This window comes from Alligator sinensis, unplaced genomic scaffold, assembly GCF_000455745.1.
Source record: "Alligator sinensis unplaced genomic scaffold, ASM45574v1 scaffold917_1, whole genome shotgun sequence".
NCBI lineage: Eukaryota > Metazoa > Chordata > Crocodylia > Alligatoridae > Alligator > Alligator sinensis.
In genome coordinates this window covers 60,177-81,628 of record NW_005841988.1, presented here as the reverse complement: position 1 = coordinate 81,628, position 21,452 = coordinate 60,177, and the positions used below count along the sequence as shown (strand labels likewise).

The 21,452-nt window shown below is 41.8% G+C and overlaps 1 protein-coding gene across 1 annotated transcript in view; it reads left to right on the top strand.

Annotated features, from left to right (window-relative positions):
- Window positions 1-21,452, top strand: part of LOC102379424 (ADAMTS-like protein 1) — a gene marked incomplete at its 3' end in the record, with an annotated part of 697,172 nt that overhangs the window by 615,570 nt on the left and 60,150 nt on the right. The window contains exon 5 of the mRNA XM_025201268.1: window positions 8,274-8,319. Within this exon, the coding sequence (XP_025057053.1) occupies window positions 8,274-8,319 (46 nt within the window). The remainder of the gene's footprint in view (window positions 1-8,273; window positions 8,320-21,452) is intronic.

Here is a 21,452-nt window from a genome sequence, read left to right as displayed (position 1 = left end):
GAAAGAGTGGAAGTGGAGAGGAAATTTCATGGAGAGAGAAAATTGAAAGAGAAGGCATGAGGAGTATGAAAGGTGAGAGGACCTCAGGGAAGGAAAAGGATATCACAATGAAAAGCATTTGAAAAGAGAAGTCAAAGCCTTTGTGTGGGGAAGGAGAGGTTTGAAGTGTTGCCAATGCGTGTGAAGGGTAAGTGTAGCATCCAGATCTTCAGAGATGCCAGAGAAAGGAGGGAGCCTGCTCCAACTGTTCTGAAATCCCTGAGGTGGTAGCAACTTGCCAGACCTTTTCCTGGGGCAGCAGGCAGAAGAGCCAAAGTCTATTGCAAAATTCAGGGTAATAGGAATGTATAAAGAGCAGTTAGAGCCATATCAGTTTTCAAGCCCCAATGATAGATGGTCATGTAAAAAAATTAAAATTCAGTAAAGGATGGCCATCACTAGCTGGAAGCTGTGGCTCTCTCTCCCCTTCTATGTGAAGGTTTGTCTACTGGAAAAACATTTCAAATGTCAGCAAGCTCAGAGGGTGGTGGGAGCCAGTCTGTTCCCTCTGCAAATACTGGGGTAACCCTTTCTAGTTACAAGCAAAGAACGTATTTGGTATTGGAAGAGGGGCTATTTGTAGTGCTCAGAATATTGAAAATCTTCCAAATGCAGTTAAGCTCAAGTGGCTCCATATACACCTCTGTGGTAAACCTGATGGGACTTTGAACTATATCTCCATACAAACAGGACACTTCAAAGAGGAAGATTTCTTTCTCCACTTATAAGGAAAGAAAAAAATGTAGGGGAACGTTGGAATTGCTTACATTAAGCAAAAGTGAGGTTTTTCATAAACTCAAAGTTTTACTCCTTTCAAAAACTTTTTAGAAAAAAAAGGCTCATTAGGATACAAAAAGGAACTTAAATGATTCCCAGTGGCCTGGTTTTTTCTTTGTTCATCACATACTAATACCACTTTTATGCTGATTTGTATATCAAGCAACAACTTACAGCAAGTTACCTCTCTCTAGGGTAGAATTCATTACTGATTATGCTTCATCAGACAAGTTGTACGACTGCTTCTTACAGTTGCACAGTTTGTGGTGTATCATTGCTCAGACTTTCCCCTTCTCAAAGAATAAAGGGCATCCTTAAAAAATACCATAATATACTGAATTGAAGGAAGCAAAGGGATGATCTTGTGCTACTTAGATTAATAACACTTTTGTTGTGAATGGGAGCCAACTGAGTCTGGCCCTATCTTCATTTAACTCTTGGAAATATAGGATGATGTTACAGTACAAGTAGTAGGTTGCAATGCATTTGTGAAAACGTACTGTCCTTCAAAGGTCTCAAATGAGTCAGGGCAACATGTAGCCTGGTTCAGTATCCAGCAGTAGAGGACAGTTTCCACTACACATATTGGCCAGATTAGTGGCTGCAGTGAAGAAATACATAGTGCAGGTCAAGAAAGGAGATGTAGAGGTAAATTCTACATTTTTCACCAGGCCAGCCCCAGCAGTATTGTATACACGCTGTCTGCCATTGACCTAGAGATCCCCTGGTGTTGGCAGGAGTGACAGACAAAGCAGTGCTACACTTCCTGTGTGTCACCAAAGGGTGTCCAATTTTATGGTGGTTCTCCCATGCTCACTATGGCAGGTGTACTGCAAAGCAGCTGTGCTGCACTGCACAAAGCCAATCTGTGTCATTGGCTTTGATCCTGTCTAGATCAGGAAATGATAGAATTTTTTTTGTGATGGAACAAGTGATATATTTCTGTCAAATTAAATTAAATCGCCAAGATAGTGTTAGGTTCAGAAATATCCAAAGAGAGAACCTACATTTCAAGTTGCATTGTTGCAGGTCTTTCTCATTTTCAAGATAATCTATTATTTTGTCATCATGCTGCTACTAAGTGCAGCTCAACAAATCCCAGCAACCTTGCAAAGGTCCCTTGCAGAGACACCAGCCTGAATGTGAACTTTACATCTGCTCTCAATCATTAGTGATAAAGAAAAAACTAAAGGTGCTTTAGTTACACATTAAAAAGTGCCTACCCTAGGAAGTGGCCAAATATGGCCAAATTCTATTGCAACTATTAGGAGTTCAAATGAATATAGACACCTGAGTGTGATTGCATTCCACCCAGCCAAGTGCTTGAAAAAAATTATGTGTACTACTATTTTTATAACAGATCATTACCTCATCCTCAAGATTAAGCCACAAAAGGAACCAGGCAGAAGAACCCATCTCCCTTTTGCATTAATTCTTTTTCAAGGACTTGAGCAGGGAAGAATAGGATAACACTTGGCATATAAACTGCTGTTATACAAGCAGTCCGTGGACTTACAACTTGGACTTACAATTGGTTCTTGAAAAACACATCTTAAGTCCAAAAGTTGTAACTCAGAACCATTTTTCTCATAAGAAACAATGTTATAAATGGGGGATTGGTTCCTGAACCAAGGCCCGATACCCAATTTTCACCAAAAATACACCAGAATTTTGTACTCAATCAATTATAGATGAGTAATATAGCTACATTAATGTATTTATATTGTAAATAGCAATCATATTGATTTGGAAGGACTTCTTTGAGGTGACCTTGCTGGACTTTTTGATGGGCTCTTGGTTGAACTTTTTGAAAGGTTCTTGGCTGGAATCTTCTCAGGAGTCTTGGCTGCAGGTTTTTCTGGAGTATTCTCTGCTGTCTTAAAGAAAGTGTCCAAGGAAGGACAGATGTTCTCCAGGGAGATGGGTGACACAGCGAACTTGTTCACTGGTGTGGTGTGGCATCACGTCAGATCAAGCATTATAAAATTGAAACTGAGGTGAGAAAGTTGAAACAGGGTGTCAGTTTATAAATGTTGTAAGTGGAAACGTTGTAACTCAAAACGTTGTAAGTCAAGGACTGCCTGTACAGAGTCAAGAAGCCTGAGATGAATCAATTCAATCTTTGCCAGGAGTCACACCCACTCCTCAGCCTCTAGGCTGGAAGTGGGGGAAGTCCACAGCAGGGCCTTGGCTCTGCCCCGCTCCCAGAGCTGGGAGCCATGCTTCCTTCTCAGCCAACCTAGAGGCTGAAAAAGGGGCATGGCAATAGGATTCCAGCCCTGCTCCCAGCTCTGAGGAGTGAAGCCAAGCCCCGGTGAAGGCTTTTCCTTCCTCCCAGCCAACTGGGAGGCTGAGAAGGGGGCATGGGTCATGGCTTTCAGTTCTGGAGGGGCAGAGTCAAGCCCCTGCTGCAGATTCCTCCTCCCCCGGCTGGCAGCACCTGGCTGGGGGTCTCATTCTCTTCTCCCCCCACCCCTATCAGTGGCAACCTGCTGGGAGTCTAGTGCTAGGCCAGAGGGGTGAGTTTTTCTCCCCCACCCCCTCCTCAGCCATTCAGAGGAGTGATAGTGCTCCAGCTAGAGAGCAGAAGGACAAGGAGATCCTGCTCACTAGAGCAGACAGCACAGCCCAGGGCTGCAAAGCATCATGGGATGCTGAGGGACTGTGCGGTAACTTGAACTGGGAAGGGGTCTGGGACAGCAGTTCCATAAACCAGTTTGACCTAAATCAGTTAAATCTAGTTGGATGTAGTATCAGACTTATCTTAAACCAGTTTCAGCCATTTTGAAAGTGGCTTAATTGCACTGAACTTCTATTCTGTTACAAGTTTAAGCCAGTTTCTGATCACTTAAACTGGTTTATATGTAACTTCTTATGTCCCTAGCCTTAGTTTCTGTACTTTAGGCATACATTTCCATTCAGAGCATTATGTTTTGCTGAACAGGCATGGTTGCCACTCAAAAGCAGGGTTGGATCCAGGGGGGATGAGACGCACACTGGTGGGCTCCCACCTCCACTTTGATTCCTGCTCCAGCCAAAGTTTAAAACATGGCAATGGCAGCAGCATTTCTAGCCAGACAGTGCTAGGGGTGCCAACTGACTTCATGGCTCACTGCCATCTACCTGATCCCTTCTGAACTTTTCATTCCACAGGTGTTAACAACCCTTTCTTCTTTTTACTGGTCTTGTTCCACTAATCATCCTTTGCTGTGTAATTTTAGCTGCTTCTGGTAATGTAGCTCCTATTTCAGAGCCCTGCAGATTGTTTTTAGCTCATTCTAATGAAGTTCTGTTTCTTTTATTTGAAATGGAATAATAAAACCTTGGGCCTCTATCATATTAGTAACACTTCTAGTTTCTTTTTAACTGGAGAAGAATACATATTGTTTTTATATATGATGATACACCTCACCATCTGTACCCCATTTTTCAAAATTCTAGATCCACCCATGCTCAAAGGGCTAAAACTGGGAAAAAATAGTTGTGTGTTTTTGTCTTACTACAAGATATAATATAAGGGATGTTCTTCATTTTAAATCAGACAATAGGAAGAAGCACTGAAAGAAAACCAGGGTAGTTTAAACTTCCAGGGATCCTCATTAGTTCAGAGGGTTATAAATTAAAGTAAATGAAACTGCAATAGCATCAGGTCTACATGAAACAGAGAGATGTTTGATGAGTTGTATGGTATTAATGAGAGACAGATGAGATATGAGTCAAGCCTTCTGCATAAGTTACTCTGTGATTGATGCTTGCTTTGAGGCCTGCACTGAGATTGCTTACACACTACATGATGTACTTGTCACTTACACTTCAAGAAAGAAAAAGTGACTTCCCAATGGGAAGAAGTTTTGAAACCTATCTTGTAACTCAAGTAGGTAGCAAATCTTTTAGGCTTGATTCTTCGATTACATTTGTTGGTATAAAACAGGAATAACTTAACTAAATGCAGTACAGTATAAATAGTTGGAAGTCTTATCTGCATCAGAACAAATTTGCTAAGTAGGCAAAATTTGCTGTTTTCAGTTAGGAGTATGATTTTTTTTTTAACCATGTTAGCTAGTAAAGTATAAATCTTAGTGTTATATAAGGCATACTTGTAAAGATTTATTTTATCACTTGAACTGGAATAAGATATATAGATATAACTACTTTTATACTGGCATTACTGGTGGATGTCTAAACATGTGCTTGGGGAGGAGAGTGGGGGTTAATTAGAGCGGCTCGTGGGAGCCACTCTAATTAAAATGATGCAGAGTCTTCTACATGCAGTTTCCCATGTTTCAAAATGGTGGTGGGGTGCTTTAGCTAAAGCTCATTTGTGTTTCCCCGAGGAAAAGTAGCAACAGCACATCTTGAGCTACTGCTACTTGTCCCCAGGGAACATCCATGCCACACATGCTCTAGCACATGGCTTATCGCCCTGGGTGGAGTAGGGAAGGTTGAGGCCAGCACCTGTGCTGGCCCCAGCAGCTCTACTTGGGGTCCTGGGGGCCTCTAGGAGCTGTAGACACAACGTTCCTGCAGCAGAGCCCCTGGCCAGCAGCCAGAGTATGGCTCCAGCCAACTTGGCTCCAGTTTTGGATGGCACACAGTGCCGTCATGTGTGCTGCCATGCTTTTTTTAGACATGGGGTTTTTTGATTTCAGGATGTCCTGGGGTCAAAAAAACCCCACAGCGTGGGGAACATGTGCATGTGCAGTGCATGCAGGTGTCTGTGGATGCCACAGATAGCATGTCCATACTCATCTGGACGTGCCCACTATGTCCAAAGTAGGAAGCTTGTACTGTTTAACTACTCCACATAGACTTTCCCTGGGATGAGAACTGGATCCTCTGTTTTTGTAACCCAACGGTGAATCTTCTTTTTGAATTATTTTTCCTACTTTATGAAAACATTACACCCATGATAGTATAGGAATGGCTGAGGTGGCATTTTTTTATAGCTTATTGCTTTAGTACTTTATCAGACCTAGTCCACTTGGATTAAGTGTCTCATGCTGTCTCTTGTGTTCAAGGAGAGCATTATTAATACTTATACTGTATTTACATTAATCTATATTAATATTTATATTAATTTATCAGATTAATAATCAATTATTGTTAATAATGGCCATTGCTTTTTACTTCTGAATATCTTATGCTGTCGCTTAAACCAGTACAAAGTGGCTATAAAGCAACAGTTCTGCATTTTGTACCTGCTTTTTACTTATTTAGGTGTTAATGACTACAAATGGTGCAAAACAGAGGAGAATCAAGCCCTGTTGTTGAGATTTTTGTTGTTGCTGTGGGTTTGAGTAGTTTGAAGCATGGAAGTTAACTCAGCATGGAAAAAGTTTTCTCAGTCATTAAACACACACACACAATCATGCAGATGCTGTCCTTGCATTTGGAGAATTCAGAAATGGTTTGGATTTAAAACTTCAGACTTGGCAGGCACATAGTCCTCAAGGAATGTGTACTTTGCTAAATCAAAAAAATGCTGTGAAATTAAGAAAATAAAAGGGGAATTCTGTTCTGTGAAGGACATTTCAAGGGCCAGATTCTTCATTCTGATTGCACTCATGACCTCCACTGTGTATTTTGAATTCACTCAGCATAGGTCAATGAATTCACTGAGGTCAAAAAGCCACTTTATAGATCCACCGTGCTAAAAAGATATATGGAACTTGACTTTTTTGTGCAGGCACATAGGACCCTGCTAGCACCAGAACTGGTACACTTCTGTGTAGGAAGTGAAGGAAGGATATGGCAAGCACATAGAACAGGCGGGGTGTCCTTGAGCTCTATGGGGCTCAGCTGCTCAGTGGCTTTTTGAATGCTGCATCACAGCACGGATTTGGGAGGGGATTGGAGCTGGTAGATCTGTTACATGGGGTTCCCTCTCTCTCCTATGTAACAGAAGAGGTAGGCAGTGTGGATCTTGTATGGCAACACAGCATGTTAAAAAAGATTCCTTTCCACCCAGCCCATAAGGGAACACCCCAGCATACTTCTTGGCAGCTAACACATCAGTGTTAAGATTTAGACCTAAACAGATACTAAGTACAAGTGAGGCAGCCAGATAGACACAGCTGCAAGGTCATTTAGGAATACTTGTGGGGAAAGAAAAATTACTGATGAAATTCTGGTACTGGCTTCCAGCATAGTTTCTGGTCCTACATTCCTTTACTCTGACCATTTACATATTTGATACACATCTTCAGGAAACAGACTTCACATCAGAAGGTAATTTTTAGGTGAGGAAAGGAGAAAGGAAATGAATACTAGGAGGAGTGATAAGTATGCAGGTCCATTAACAATCAGAGCCATCTAATCACTTTATGCCTCAGTTTCCACATGGGACTAATGATCCCTGCACTTTTGTAAGAAGTGCTTTGAGATCTATGGATATGTAGAGCAAAATACAGATCAAACTAAGTACCAGGTCCTAGTCCACTTATCATTCATCTAAGTGGTACTTGGGAGTCTAAAAAACATTTGTATAAAAGGTGAGTGGGTCATCTTCCTTGTAGCTTTTGATAACTTAGATTTAAAGCTAAAATGAAGGCATATTACATAAGTGCATAGTCAATGCTTTTTCAGAGGCTGTAGGAATAAGAGAACACTTAGGGGGTGTGTAGACAAAACAGGGGCCCTAAATTGAAACGGTGGGTTTTTAAAAACACCACTTCAATTTAGGGCAAAGTAAATCCTCGTGTTGTGTACACCCGTGTCTTACCTGCCTTTCTAGAGGCAGGGAGGGGAGGGTGAGCTGCCAGTGAGCGGAACAGTCCCTGGGCTGCGGGGGAGGGACGGGTTGGTGCTTCCCTCCACAGCAGCAGCAACCCACCCTCTCACCCCCCACCCCCCCCCGGCAGCACCTGCCCGCAGGCACCCAGCTCAGGCAGCCCCGGAGGGCACCACAGCTGTGGAGGGAAGGACTGGGTCCCTGCACAGCTCATGCAGGCAGACAGGCTCCGGGGTAGGGGGGAAATCAGGCTCACTCCTTTTTTTTTTTTTTTTTTTTTTTTTTTCTTTGGGTGACCCTTTTTTCCCGGGCGGCCGGGGAGCCTGCTTTCCTGGGCTGCTGCGGGGCTGCCTGCACAGTCCCTGAGCTGCACGGAGCCCAGTGCTTTGCTCCGCAGCTGTAGGGCAGCAAACTAAAACTTTTTGGAGGTGTTTTAGTTTGCTGCACCCCAAAGCCATTTAAAACACATTATGCCACCAAATGTGCTACACTAGCTGGAATCAATGCGCAATACACTGCCAACACATGCGAACACCAACACCATTAAAGCAGTGCAAAAACATTTAACCCACTTTAAAGTACCTTGCACACATGCCCCACATTTCATCTACACACGCCCCTAGATACCTAAGTGTCCCATAGAAACCTAATAAGATCTGGTTCTAGGTATTTTTACTGTTACATTCAATTATTAAAGGTTTTTGTTTGTTTTCTTTTTTGGACACAGGAGCTGTGAAGGACGAAACATTCGATACAGAACATGCAGCAATGTGGTAAGTGAAATTTAACTGTCAGAGTCATACTAATAATTAAATAAATGCTGAATATGATAACATAATATAAATAAGTAAAGACTGAAACACTATGATGGTTCCATAATTATTCCTGGTGCCACAAGAGTACTGGAAAATTATTTTTCCTCTCTGGAGCTAATCTAGAGGGTATGGAGGAGATATGGTAAGATGATTATCTTGCCTGGTTACAGTTACTAGTTTTATAAAATAGACTAATTCAGTGAAGCTTGGAGATGTGGATTCTCCATTAAGTATTGCCACTGTGGTAGCACCAAGGGCCTCGTCCTCTGCTCTTTATTTTAGTAAAACTGTGAATTTCAGAAGATCTGACTGCAGGACTGAGCCTTGAAGGATCAATCTCCACAGAAGAGAGGAGGAAATTGTTGACAGGCAGCAGAGGATAACATGTTTACCCAAATCCAAAACAACTTTGAATATAAAATAACCCCCAATACTTAGATTCTATGTATGGAAAAGTTTTAATAGGTTATAATTTTCCAGGCATAGTACCTAATTATTGGAGCATCATCTTAAATTCATCCCCCTCCCGTACTGCTACAGTGGGGAAAGCAGTGGTAGGTCCCGGGGGTGGGGGGTGCATCTCCTTTGCCCTCTGCCTCCCTACTTCTTCCCCCTACAGCCTGCCTGCCTGTCCATTCCCTGGTGCCTACCTCCCACTCCCTCTTCACCCCCAGCCCTTTTCCTATCCCCAGCTCCCCAAAGCCTCTGCCACCCCCCTGCCACCCGCCCGCCTTTACAGTCAGATGTAGCTCTGGCTCAATTCCCTCCCCAGTCATGGAGCACTTGGAAATGCAGCCCCTGCCTAAGCAACACAGCAGTGTCCCAGAGCTGGAGTGCACTGTTGCTGATTGATTGATTGATTGATTGACTGGGCAGAGCATGGAGTTCCCATGTGCTCCATGACCCAGGAGAGAATTGAGCTGGAACTGGAGCCAGAGCCAGGACAGTAAGTAGAGGAAAGGGGCAGAGACTGCAGGGACAAGCAGGAGGGGAAGAGGCTGCTGATGGAGGTGGAGCGGGGGCAGGTGGCTGCCATGGATGTGACTCTGGCCCTGACCTGGGCTTAGGGCCAGAGTCAGAGCTGCAGCAGCTCACTACGTAACTGTAATTTCTCTCTCTTTCTCTCATTCATCTGTTCTCTCCCAGAATCAAAAGCCTTTTAAACAGCTATTTGAAGGGGGTTTTAGACAGTCCCTGCACTCACTGTAATGAGTAGCAGTTATAATTTAGCAATGTTCCGTAATGAAGACTACAGAAATTGAGAATTGGGAAATGGTCCTTCGGTTAGGGTAGTTGGTGAGAGAGAGACAAGGCTAGGTACAGACATTCAAAAGCTGGAGGCAAGATCAGTCTACAGAGGTTGCCTACAAGTTGTTTAGTTCTTCTCACTGATGTATGCCTTTGTTTATTGAACTCAGTGAATATTACACTTGTCTCTGATATTTTGCCAACCTCTGCCACTACAAAAGTTTTTCACTTATATTCTACCATAGAACACAATTTCCGATACAATAAAATAAGAAGCCCAACTTCTGCTCTCACCAGAATAAAGAGCTGATTTCACTGGGGAAAGTGGAAACAAGGACTATAATGTGGAAAGTCTTGTTTGATTCCAAGAATTGTAAAAATTCTCAAATTTCATGAATCAACATCAGTTCCACCAATAAAAATGGAAAATGAAGCCAAACATGCATGAGGCCAGCTTTTTACATGCTTCACAGGGCCAAATTCAGAGGCCTTTCAATGGGAGCTTTGTCTGAGATACAAAAACTGAGTAAACTCCTCTGGATTTGGCTCATTTTGTTTTTCACAGAGCACAATTTGCAAAGCAATATTTGGTTGTTCCTGCACAATACCATTCCCCCATTCATAGGGAATTATTGTTCTTTTGTCTCATGCTTCTGCTTCAGTCAAAAGTTGAAGTAGACTCTGGGAGTATTCTTTGGGTCACTGAAATCTTCTTTCCGTCTAGACATGTGCTTCGCTAACTGACAACAACTGGAGTAGTCAGTAAATAAGCCTGCCTGCTGCTTCATGGGCCATTTTCCAGCTGTGAGGCACTTATACTACACCAGGACATTGAGGAGAGCAGGAAGGTTAATTTGTGTCAATCAAGTTGCATACTGTAGGTTCATGGAATATAATATGAAACAAAGGAAAAAGACACTGTCAAGCCTGATAGACCTATAATTAAACCTTCCAGCTTTGTTTTGGTTTGTGAGTGCGCACACATCATATCAGGCCTCCTTCCCTGCCTGCACTGCTCCTGTGAACACTGAGGGGACTGATGTGTACTAGGATCCTGCTCTGCATGGGTTTGTTGTTGCTGGATCACCCTGCTGAGTAGCTGAGATTTCACATATGTCACAAGCCTTGTTTTGGAATTGCTGTACTGATCTTTCCAAGACAAAGAGGAAAGTTTTGTTTTTTTTAAATGTTATTTTTAGGTTAGGTTCAGTTTTGGGCTCGTGGACCTGAACAATTTTCCTTCATAATAAAAGCTCATATAGCTTTGCCTAGATGAAGTATCTTAACTTACCTAATATTTAACAATATTGGCTCCAAAATTCTAAATAGGTCAGTAATGTGGCTAGCTGCATGTTGCATTTAATTATCCAATGCCAGTTAATCAAAGCTTGCATTCCTGGGATGAAATCCTGGTCCAATGGAAGTCACTGAGAGTTTTGCTGTTGACTTCAGTGGAGCCAGGCCTTCACCCCTAACTTGAAAACTCCAAAAGGAGCTCATTTGAGATGCTGCCGTGCTAAATATTGTTACACTGTTCTCTTATCCCTAAAAAATGATAGCTTTTTCCCCGCTTTTCTTTCTCTACTGCTGAGTGTTTACTAGCAGGAATAACCCTAATTAAATCTTCAAGCTTCAGACCTTCAAATGATTGTTTTGGTCGCTTGGTAATAATATCTGGTTGGAAGATCTAGCATACCTTTATCAATAGAAAAGGGTTTCTCCATATAATCACATGCTTATAGAATTATTGTATTTAATTGTTTTCGATTTGCTTTCTTTTTGCCATTATGAAACATACTAACAGTTTGAGATAAAAGGGTCTTCATTTTTAAAAAATATATCAGTAGTATTTGAATGCACAGCCATCACAATAACACATGCAAAACAGGTCTTACAAATATATAATTGGCTATATAACTCTCTCATGTGGTCATGCACAGGGACAGAAGCACATAGTTACCTGCATAATTTTGCTTACAAACCTCAAGTATTCTCTCTCAAAAATATTTTTCACAAAGACACAGAAGCAGAGGGACCTCTGGGTGAGCCCTGCATTTACCTCTAGCATGGGGCAGTACCTTTTGCTTTCAAGGAAGATAGGAATAAAAAAAAACCCATAATGAAATCTAGCCAATCATACATTACGTTACAGATGGAAAATTTTCTTTTTGATTCCTGTAGGGTCAGCTTATCCCCTGAAATGTGAGCTTCAATTACCACTAGACTAGTGCACACAGCTTCTACACTGGTGTTATTGATTATGAAATTAGCCAGATGTGTAGTTTGGAGGGGGATGGTTATTTCCTGCCAAGTGTAGCTATCTCTGAACTCACACACCTTTATTTATATGACTATCACCTCTCAGAAAAGGACAGTCACAGTTACAAATGTTTAAAAGCAGGCTCTTTGTTTGGGGAATGAAATTAGAGAACTGGAAGTGTACTTCTTGGAGTTTGGCAGTGAGCACATTTTCACAGACATTATCATTTGTGGGATTTTTGCCACAGCTGTTTTTAATTCATCTAGAAATTAGATTACTGGAAAAAATAGAATGGAATAGGGGAGAGGAGAGGAAAGGGGTGAGAGAGGTGCATCTGTTTCTTCAGTGCTCTTTGAGAGCTGGTGAGTCCCATTCACAGCTGGGGGCTGGGAGAGGTTGATACCACTGTCTATAAAGCTATTGAACAGTCCTGTAGAGAGACACATTTCATTCTACATGCTCACCACTTAAGCTGCCTTACAGTGTTGGGAAATTGGAAACATGAATGTGAATCCACATGTATAAATAGTGAAAGCAGGAGTGAGAGAATCTGAAGCTGATTTGGGTTCTGCGTTATTTAGAATCTTTTTGTAAAAATACCAACATTAATTCCAAATATTTTTCCGACCACGTTAGTTTCAGGATTGTAGGGGAGAGATCCATTTGTTTTCCTTTGGAAAGCTATGGTAAATGCAGTAAAAACACAATTTTTTGTCTCTCTGGATTATTATATGTCTTGCGGTATGAAAAATAAACAAACATTTAAAAAAGTTACTCACTGCGTGAAACTTCTAGAGTTGGATTCTTCTGCAGTGCCATGTTTTAAGCAGATAATAGATGGATTTTTTTTTGAGCTGTTGAATTCTGCCTTTTCTTTCTTTTAGGCACTCTCTCAGCTGCCAGTTTCTTTCCTACTTTTGGTGCAAGACTATTGTTCTACCTCTTTTTAACCCTTTCTCTCTGCCTCTCTACTCCTTTCATCTCACAAATCTCTTTCCTTTCTCTTTCTTCATTTCCTTTAAGTTTGGCCTTGAACCTCTACTGTCCCCATCTACTGTCAGACCTTTCTTCAGGATTGAAAATGTTTAGATCTACCCATAGGCAGACAAGGTTCCTTGGGTGAATTTGATATCTTTTATTAGACCAACCCAAATAATTGGAGAATAGTTATTAAGCAAGCTTTCGAGTTCAAAAACCCTTTGTCAGGCTAAGGAAGTTTCAGCAGTTGGTGTGTACTCTTCCTGGATGGGCCAACAATAACCAACTGCTGAAACTTCCTTAGCCTGACGAAGGGTTTTTGAACTCGAAAGCTTGCTTAATAACTATTCTCCAATTATTTGGGTTGGTCTAATAAAAGATATCAAATTCACCCAAGGAGCCTTGTCTGCCTATGTCCTTAGACCAACATGGCTACAACCTACACCCCTGCAACATAGATCTGCCCATGGTATTTTTCATTTTAAAACTTTTCTCCCCAGAGCTAGCCAGAAACATTGATAAGCACTGGAGCACAACAGCAGATAGGGCAAGGAGCAGAAAGCAAAGTAACACATGGGACAGGGATCACAGCGAAGGAAGCAGAAAGCAGAGCAGCAGATTGGGCAGGAAACACCCTACAGGTAGCAGAAAGCAAACAATAAGCTGGGCAAGGGAAGGGAACTGGAGTGGCAGTTGGGGATGGTGAGGGGCTATTTTGTGGCATGCCAACCAAAAGGGTTGGCCCCTAGTGCTTGCTGAAGAGCCTTTCATGCCTATCTAAACACCAAAATATAAAATTACTATTGTGATGCCCCAGGCTCATATGAAAACAAGCCATATCAGAAATTGTACAAGCAACCCATTTTTGTACAGTAATGCTTTTTTAAAATCAGTTCTACAGATCCAAGATAGACCCTTTGGATGCTAGTCCATCTTAGATTACCACACCTTATAATCATTACTCACAGTCCCTTTCTACCCAACCCTCTCGTTCTTTGCTTGGCCAAAATGCTCCCAAAGGTTGGTTTGACTTCATCCCCTTCTAACTTACACTCAGACAAGGTATTCACATCCCTTCTTTTTACCACCATGGGCTCCTTTTGCATGAACAGGCATCATCAGTATCACCTAATTTTTAAAGGAGTATAGCTGTAATCGACTGAGTGACAGCTATTACTATACATAAAAGTCAATATTGTTGCAAATGTCATACCTGTAATGTTCAAACTGGTGTAAAATGTTCTCAGATGTGTTGTAGTAGGTTGTGCATATGGAAAGCATCGAGGGCTACTGCATGGATTATCAAATCTGCCCAAATCTTTAGCAGGATTTTATTGTTCTACCTTCTGGTGGCTGGCACACTGAGGAGAGAGCTGTGCAGAATCCTTTTGTAACAAAGCCACCTGGTTCAGGTGTTTCCATCACTGGATGAATTTATAAGATATTATACTAGGTTGTATGCATGTGAAAACTTATCCTGTGGACTTGCTTAAGTGAAAAAGGCAACAATAAAGCCAACTCAAATCTCCTTATTAACACCAAGTTGACTTAAACGTCAACATTTCTCTTAAACAGCAGCTCTCCTATATTAGAATCATATTGGGACTATGGCCCATATCTTTGAAGATGTCAAGTTTAAATAACTTGATTGTCTCTGAACAAGACATTATTTTCACTGTGACTGCCCAAGAATTATTTCTTTCTATCAGGAAACAAGTGCCTTTAACTATGTTATTTTAACAATGGCCACCTTGAGGTCTATATTTATGTCTCCCTGTCAGCCATCAGAGTAACCATGAGCCTGCCTGACAGTTGTGTTTTAAGGTTGACTTCATCCTAAATGAAAATATCTTAAGATTTGCAGGGCAGATGAGATGAATCACTGCAGGTGTCCCATTTACCCCAAAGGCATTTTCAGATTCTCATCCCAAGCCTTTTAATTCTCTTTTCTATTCATTTGTCTGGCTCCCATCTCAATCACATTTGAGTTCCTCTCATAGTATTGGGTTCCATCTCATACTCCTCACAACACAAAGTGACATATTGTAAATTAACCTGAAGCTAAAAAGAATTGTTTCTCAGCATAATTAGGAGACTCATCAAGAGCCCAAAGCTAATAAAGATTGCAGTTGAACTGTTCTTCACCTAACATGAAATAACAAACAGGAGAGTGTCTACTGTAAGTGGAAGGATACCTTTCTCTGTATAAAACAATAATTCTTTCTGGATATTGAATTAATATATTGTATTTAAATTTTTTTAACATGTCACCAAATTCTCAACACCCCACCTCCTGAAGTGTCCATTCATACAAACACAGACTCTCAAAGTAATTTGACAACTTGATATGTACAATTTCTATTTATTCTGTCACAATTCTGGATATTTTCATTCCACCCAGATGTGAATATTTCCCAGCAAGTTAGGAGTTAAAGGTTGTGCCAGAAAATTGGACAGGCAGTTTTCCTTAGCATCCCCAGTAAATTCTTGGTTTTTTACCTATAACCTCTTAAGGCATGTCCACACATGCAAGCACATGTGCTTGCAGCAGCTCAAATAGAAATGGTGCAAATTTGAGCTGGAGCTTTTTGCCTCAGCTCACATGCCCAAGCATGCACTTTGGTGTGGGGCAAAATATTGTGCCACTTGGGGCAAAATAACCCTGCCTGGCACCTCCGAGATCTGCAGCCAGGGGGAGCTAGAGCCCGGGGCCAGCACCTGTGCTGTAGCCAACAGTATAGTATAAAAAGCTGCCCTGACCTAGCCCCATCAGTACAAAAAGCTACCCTGTCAAGTAGCTCAGGGCTACTTGCTCTCAGGAGCTTCTGGGGCCCAGCCAATTGGTACCTGGGGAGACTACCCCTTGTGCCAGCTGGACTGCTGAAGCAGCCCTGAGAGTTCTCTGTGCCCTTTACCCACTGCAACAGTCTGGCAGTGGGGGCTGCTGCCTGGCTGTGACCTGCTGCACACCTGCCAGACCCAGACGGGGACTTCACATTCAGAAGAGGCATCTGCCCCTCTGGGCCAGCTGCCAGTGGGCTTTGGCTGCAGAGTTGGCCTTTGTGTGTCACTATGGTCTCACCAAAGCAGAGTAGAGCGGGAGGATGACATCCTTAGTCTTGCTTGAGATGCATCAGTAGATGCATGCCAGTGTTTTATTCTCTCTGTCAGCTATGGGATCACATTGGTGGCTCATGTTCATTCTGTGGTCTATCACGACCCCCAGGTCTCTTTCTGTTGTGGTGCTGGCAAGTGTAGCACCACTGAGCCTGTAAGTGTGTTGTGGATTATTTCTCCCCAGATGGAGCACATTACATTTTCCATGTTAAACATCACCAGGTTTTGATCCGCCCACCTTGCAAACCCATCCAGGTCAGCCTGTATCCCCAGCCTGTGCTCCAGTGTGACTACACTTCCCCATAATTTGGTGTCATCTGCGAACTTTGCCAGTACACTTTTAACACTTGATCTCCCATGATCTCCCAGCCCTTGGGTCCCATGGCACCTCCAGGGCAGGGAAATCACACTCATGCCTGTGGCTGCCAGGACCAGCTGGGGACTCCAGCCCTGGCTGGGTATCGTGCAACCTTGTGGCTGGAAGCACAGTCAGCTGACAGAGATCCCAGCCACAGGGGAGCCCCTTCATTAAAGCTGGATATCAACCAGCTATAAAATTAGTATATATTTTCAAGGTCTAACTTTATAGCCGGTTTTACCTTTTTATGGCGTCATAGGTACTTTGCACATGTAGCTGATTTCAATCAATTGCACAAGTAACCAGCTAATTGCAAAATAATGTAACATGTAAAGGGGACCCAACAAATAGTGTGTCTAAATTTTTCTACCATGTTCTTCTTATTGAAAAGCTCACTTTCACCACATCAGCCCGAGTCATGAAAATAAATCAGTTTCAATGAAATCTGAACTGTTTCAAGAAGACAAATTTGAAATATGGGTTTTCTTTCTGGAAATATGTGGCTTTTTTGTAAAATAAATGAGAACATTTCCATTAGAAATGAAACAAAACAAGCATTTTCATGTCAGCTTGACTTGCAAAGACTGAAATAAAATTGAAAATTAAGCTTGTATTGAAATGCTTCATCAAAATATTTTCTGCAAAAATATGCAATTGAAGTAGTTTCCCTTTTTTAAAATAAAATTGGATTTTTCAAACAAATTTGGGTACATTTTGGAGGGCAACCTGGAAAGGCAAATATGAGTGTATTTATTTTGAAAATGACTGAAAATAACCTGAATATAACTCTGTCATCTTAGAGCAAACCCATACTCAGACATAAGCCCCATGTAATCCTTGTAGTTTCATTTAGGTCCATGAAGGAATATACTAATATAATTATGTTCTTATTGTTTGGTGAGTTTTCTTAGCAGTGATGTCAAATACAGAGTAAAAAGAAGTTGGAGATTGATATGGTATTGAACCATCTATCTTATTTACCTGTTTTATTTATTCTACCTTGCTCTTTTTCTCCTGAAGATCTGTTGGGGTTATTGCTCAGGCTTTGTAATTATACACCCATATTGAGCAAAGACATTAAACATGTGCCCAAGTCCCTCTGAAGTCAGTTCAAAGAGCAGGACAATGGGGAAGCAGGCTTTAGGAAATTGCACTTGAAACAGGGTGCCAAAAAACCTGAGCCATACAAGGCCTCCAAGCCAATGGCAGCTTCCATTAAATCCCTAGGAGTTTTGCCAGAGGTTTCAATAGTAAGACAAGCTGGAGCTGAGGCCTGTGGCATCGTTTATATTTTTAATAAGCAAAAATGAGTATGAGTAAAAGCCTAAACTCATTACATTTTTCCTCAGTGAAGTATTCATTTTACTTTTATCTACCTGTCCATCCATCTGTCCATCCATCCATCTATTTCTAATACCTAATTAAGGGGAAAATACAATCCTAAACAAGCTGTTGTGGGAATTCACCCAATACATGAAGAGTTACTTTAAATGTGAGTTATAAGCCATTGACAAAAACTCTCTTGTTTTACTCTTGATTTTCCCCTCAGTCTCCAATTTCCATATTTTCATTCATTTGATTCAGTAGGCTGTTATGTCAGATACTTTACAGAGTAGTTCAGTTGTTAGCCATTTTTTGCACAAAGGAAAAGTTCCACAAAGGGTAAATTGTTCTTGGCCTCTTCAAATGTACACACATATATACATATACTGTAAACTGATTTAAAGGCTCCACAACTGCTTCTACCTTATAACAGGCTAGATGTGATCTTTTACATTTTACCTGCTAAGTAAACTTTAAAATTCCTGACCCTCTTTTGTCCCATGAAATCTGATCTACCTATCACCATCAAGGGACATCTGGGATTCATCTTATCTTTTTCACTGCCTTGTTGATTAATAGAAATTGTTTTGAATGGGATTCAAATATGGCACAACTCCATGGACCTTAGGAATTACAATGGAGCAAATAAGAGGTCAGGTTTAAAAAATTAGTTTTGGATGGAAGACAGTGAAGGAAACCTTAATAATGTGGCCAGGATTAGGTGCTGAAGAAATGAGGATGAAACCTCTGTGTTTATTTTAAATTAGTAGGTTTCATATACCCCAGGGAATTTTAACCATCTTTAAAGTGAATTCTGGTTTTACAGAAATGGAGGAAATCTTGGCTTGGTGGGGTGAACTGAGTTTACAGACATCCTGCATGGACTCTCTGCTGATCAGAAATATTCCAAAAACTTTTGAAAGGCATGTTAAAAGTCATGAAACAGTTTTCTGGACTTCACACAGTAATTTTAGGCAAACCTAATCAAGAAAAAGTTATCTTTCTATCTTACTTGTATAGCTTGCCTTCCCAAAAACAAATAGTTATGGATAGGAGGCAAAACAACTAAAAAGAAATTTGATTTGAATAAGTTTTTTTCATTCCATACGGCCCCTTCTGATTTTCCAAAGAGAGACCCCTCACCCACATTTCCCCATATGCCTGCAGATATTTTTTCTTTAAATGAATGCATACACAAAAATGCAATATTTACATTTTGTGCTAAACAGGACCAAACCCTTTTTTAGTCTTCCCCTCCAGGATATGATACAAATAAATAATACCAATTTAAAAAGGACAGAAGGGAAAAAGATAGAGACAGATTTTATACTGACTTCACCTACTGCAGTCTCATGGACACCATATACTATAGGGTAAGATCGGGATATTATTTTTTATTTTTTCACTTTGGGTGTAAAGAAACCATATTCATTAACATTCCCAAACAGAACCACAAACTACTAGAATGTGCGCAAGTACAGGTGCATGCATTTGCCTGTGTGTTGGTACAAGGGACTGAAATTCACCACAAACTGATGTAGAGATTTCTAACAAGGTTCTCAAATAAATTAAGCTCCAGCCTGAAGATTGCAGTTTCATTGAAGCAGTGCAGGGGTTGGCAACTTAGAGCCTGCAGGCTTGGCAGAAGGGGGCTTTGCCTATGCTGTGTCACAGTCAGATGGCCAGGCACTTTGCCCATGCCACATCATGACTGGGCAGCAGAGAAAAGTGGCAGTGGGGAGTAGCTGCAGCAGTGAGTTCCTAGCACCATGCTGCCTTCAACCCAAGCTAAGTCATTCCAACCCACTGCTGGAAAATGTTACTGACCCCTAAAGTAGCATATAGGCCTCATGCTGGTCCTCAGTATTGAAGGGTCAAATTCTCACCCCCGTGTGTGAATGTGTGCCAAGATAAGTATGCTTTTGTGAGTGCTTAAATTTATTCTTTGAATGGCTTCAAGCTTCACATGAAAACAACTTCAAACACAAGCTCTACTGTTTAAATCAATTGTTTTATTTTGATCGTGGCTATCAAAGACTGTAAGTATTTAACAGTTGGGGCCTAGTCATCTGCCGTGTCCTGAGAGCTTGTTATGTTGACTGTCCTTTTTTAAATTTAAAAATAAAATCCAGCCAAATAAATGTAGTATTGAATCCCACACAAAGCAGAATTATGAACTCTGTATCCCATGTGCTTTATTGGGCCTTTTGTCTTTGTAAAAATAAAGTTGTACAAGCCAGGAAGTTTTGAAGGCAGAGCCAAGCCAGGACCAAACAAGAGATCTGCCTTGGCTCTCTCAGTCCCAGTCTAAGCCAAAGCCATTAGTCCTGACTCTCTACACTTATGGATAGGAAAATTCAGAGAGGGATATGCACTGTATGGTTTTTGTGGCAGGAAGCAAGACCACAATCTTCTAATTCGCTGTCTCTTCCTTAGTGAACACAGAGCTAAATTGGACCTTGGGTTAAGCTATAACTGCTTTGTTCACATCTGTTTAAAAGCAGAACAAAAGCCCCAATTCTGCCTTTGGTTACACAGCTCCAAGGGTAGAATTAAGTCCACAATATAGATTGATTATATTCAGTTCATGTCAGTTAAAAGGTGTCCATGGTTTGCCCCATGCAAGGCTGCGCTGGAAACTTGCCCCAAGCATTCCGGGAACATCTAACTTGCGTATAATTCAACTGGAGCTTTTAGAATAAGAAATAAACGAGTCTTAAGCATAATATTTAATTGTTCTCACATTTCCTATTAAGTAGAAATAGAAAATCTGTGTTGCCTCAGTTTTCAGTAAAAACCCTGCAGTTGATCAACTTTGGTCTCATCCTCAAGGAGAGAGTGAATAAAGCTCTGGATGTTGTCTTTTGATATATGTTATGCTAGAGCATGAGATGGCCAAAATCCTCATTCCCATTACCTCTTTGACAGCCAAAATTTTGTGCTATTTTCTGAATAAACTTCATAAGCATAGAAGACTTTGGGCCAGATCTTGGTTCCTGTTCTGCCTGTGTCACACCACTCTGACAGCCCAAAGTGGGAAGAACGGTGGGAAACTACTAGGGCTGCGCAAAATTTTGACAGGTGTTTTGTTTTGAAATGAAATGAGGGTACTCAAAATGTTTCATAAGTTTATTCAGATAATAGCACAATTTTTTGGTTGTCCGTTTCTTTAAGTTTCAAAACTGTTTTGAGTTTTGAAGCCAGGCTTACTGCAGCTAAACAGAAACTAAGGAGAGGGAAGAGGAAGGAGTTTCATAGTACTAGTTAGGAGGGGAAGGACTTCTCTCTGATACTGACATCTAGCTCCCTGTTCGATTCCCCAGCTCTCTAATTGCTTCCCCCAGCTATCTGATCATTTCTCCAGCTCTTCCCAGAGGGTGCTGGCCCCTGATTTGCGCACAGGTTGTCAGCAGGCTGTCGCTGAAAATGCAAAGGCAGCCTGCTTGAAAACCAGCTTGCAGATCCAGGGGCCCGTGCCCCCCGGGAAGTGCTGGGGATGCGATCAGAGAGCTAGAGAATCCAACTGGGAGGTGGGGGAATGTTCAGATCCCTGAACATTCCCCCAGTTCCCGGTTGGATTCCCTAGCTCCCTGATCTTTCCCCCAGCTCTCTGATCACTTCCCCCAGCTCTTCCTGGGGGTCACCAGTGCCAGCTGCAATGGGAGGGCTGTGGGCTGTGGGGCTGTGCCAGGGTCTTCCCTACGGAGCTCAGCCCGGTGGCAGGAGAGCCAGTGGCAGAGCCACTTGGAGCACAGCTCTGGCTCCAAGTGCAGCCCTGGCCAGTGGCTGGGCCGCCCCCCCCCGCCC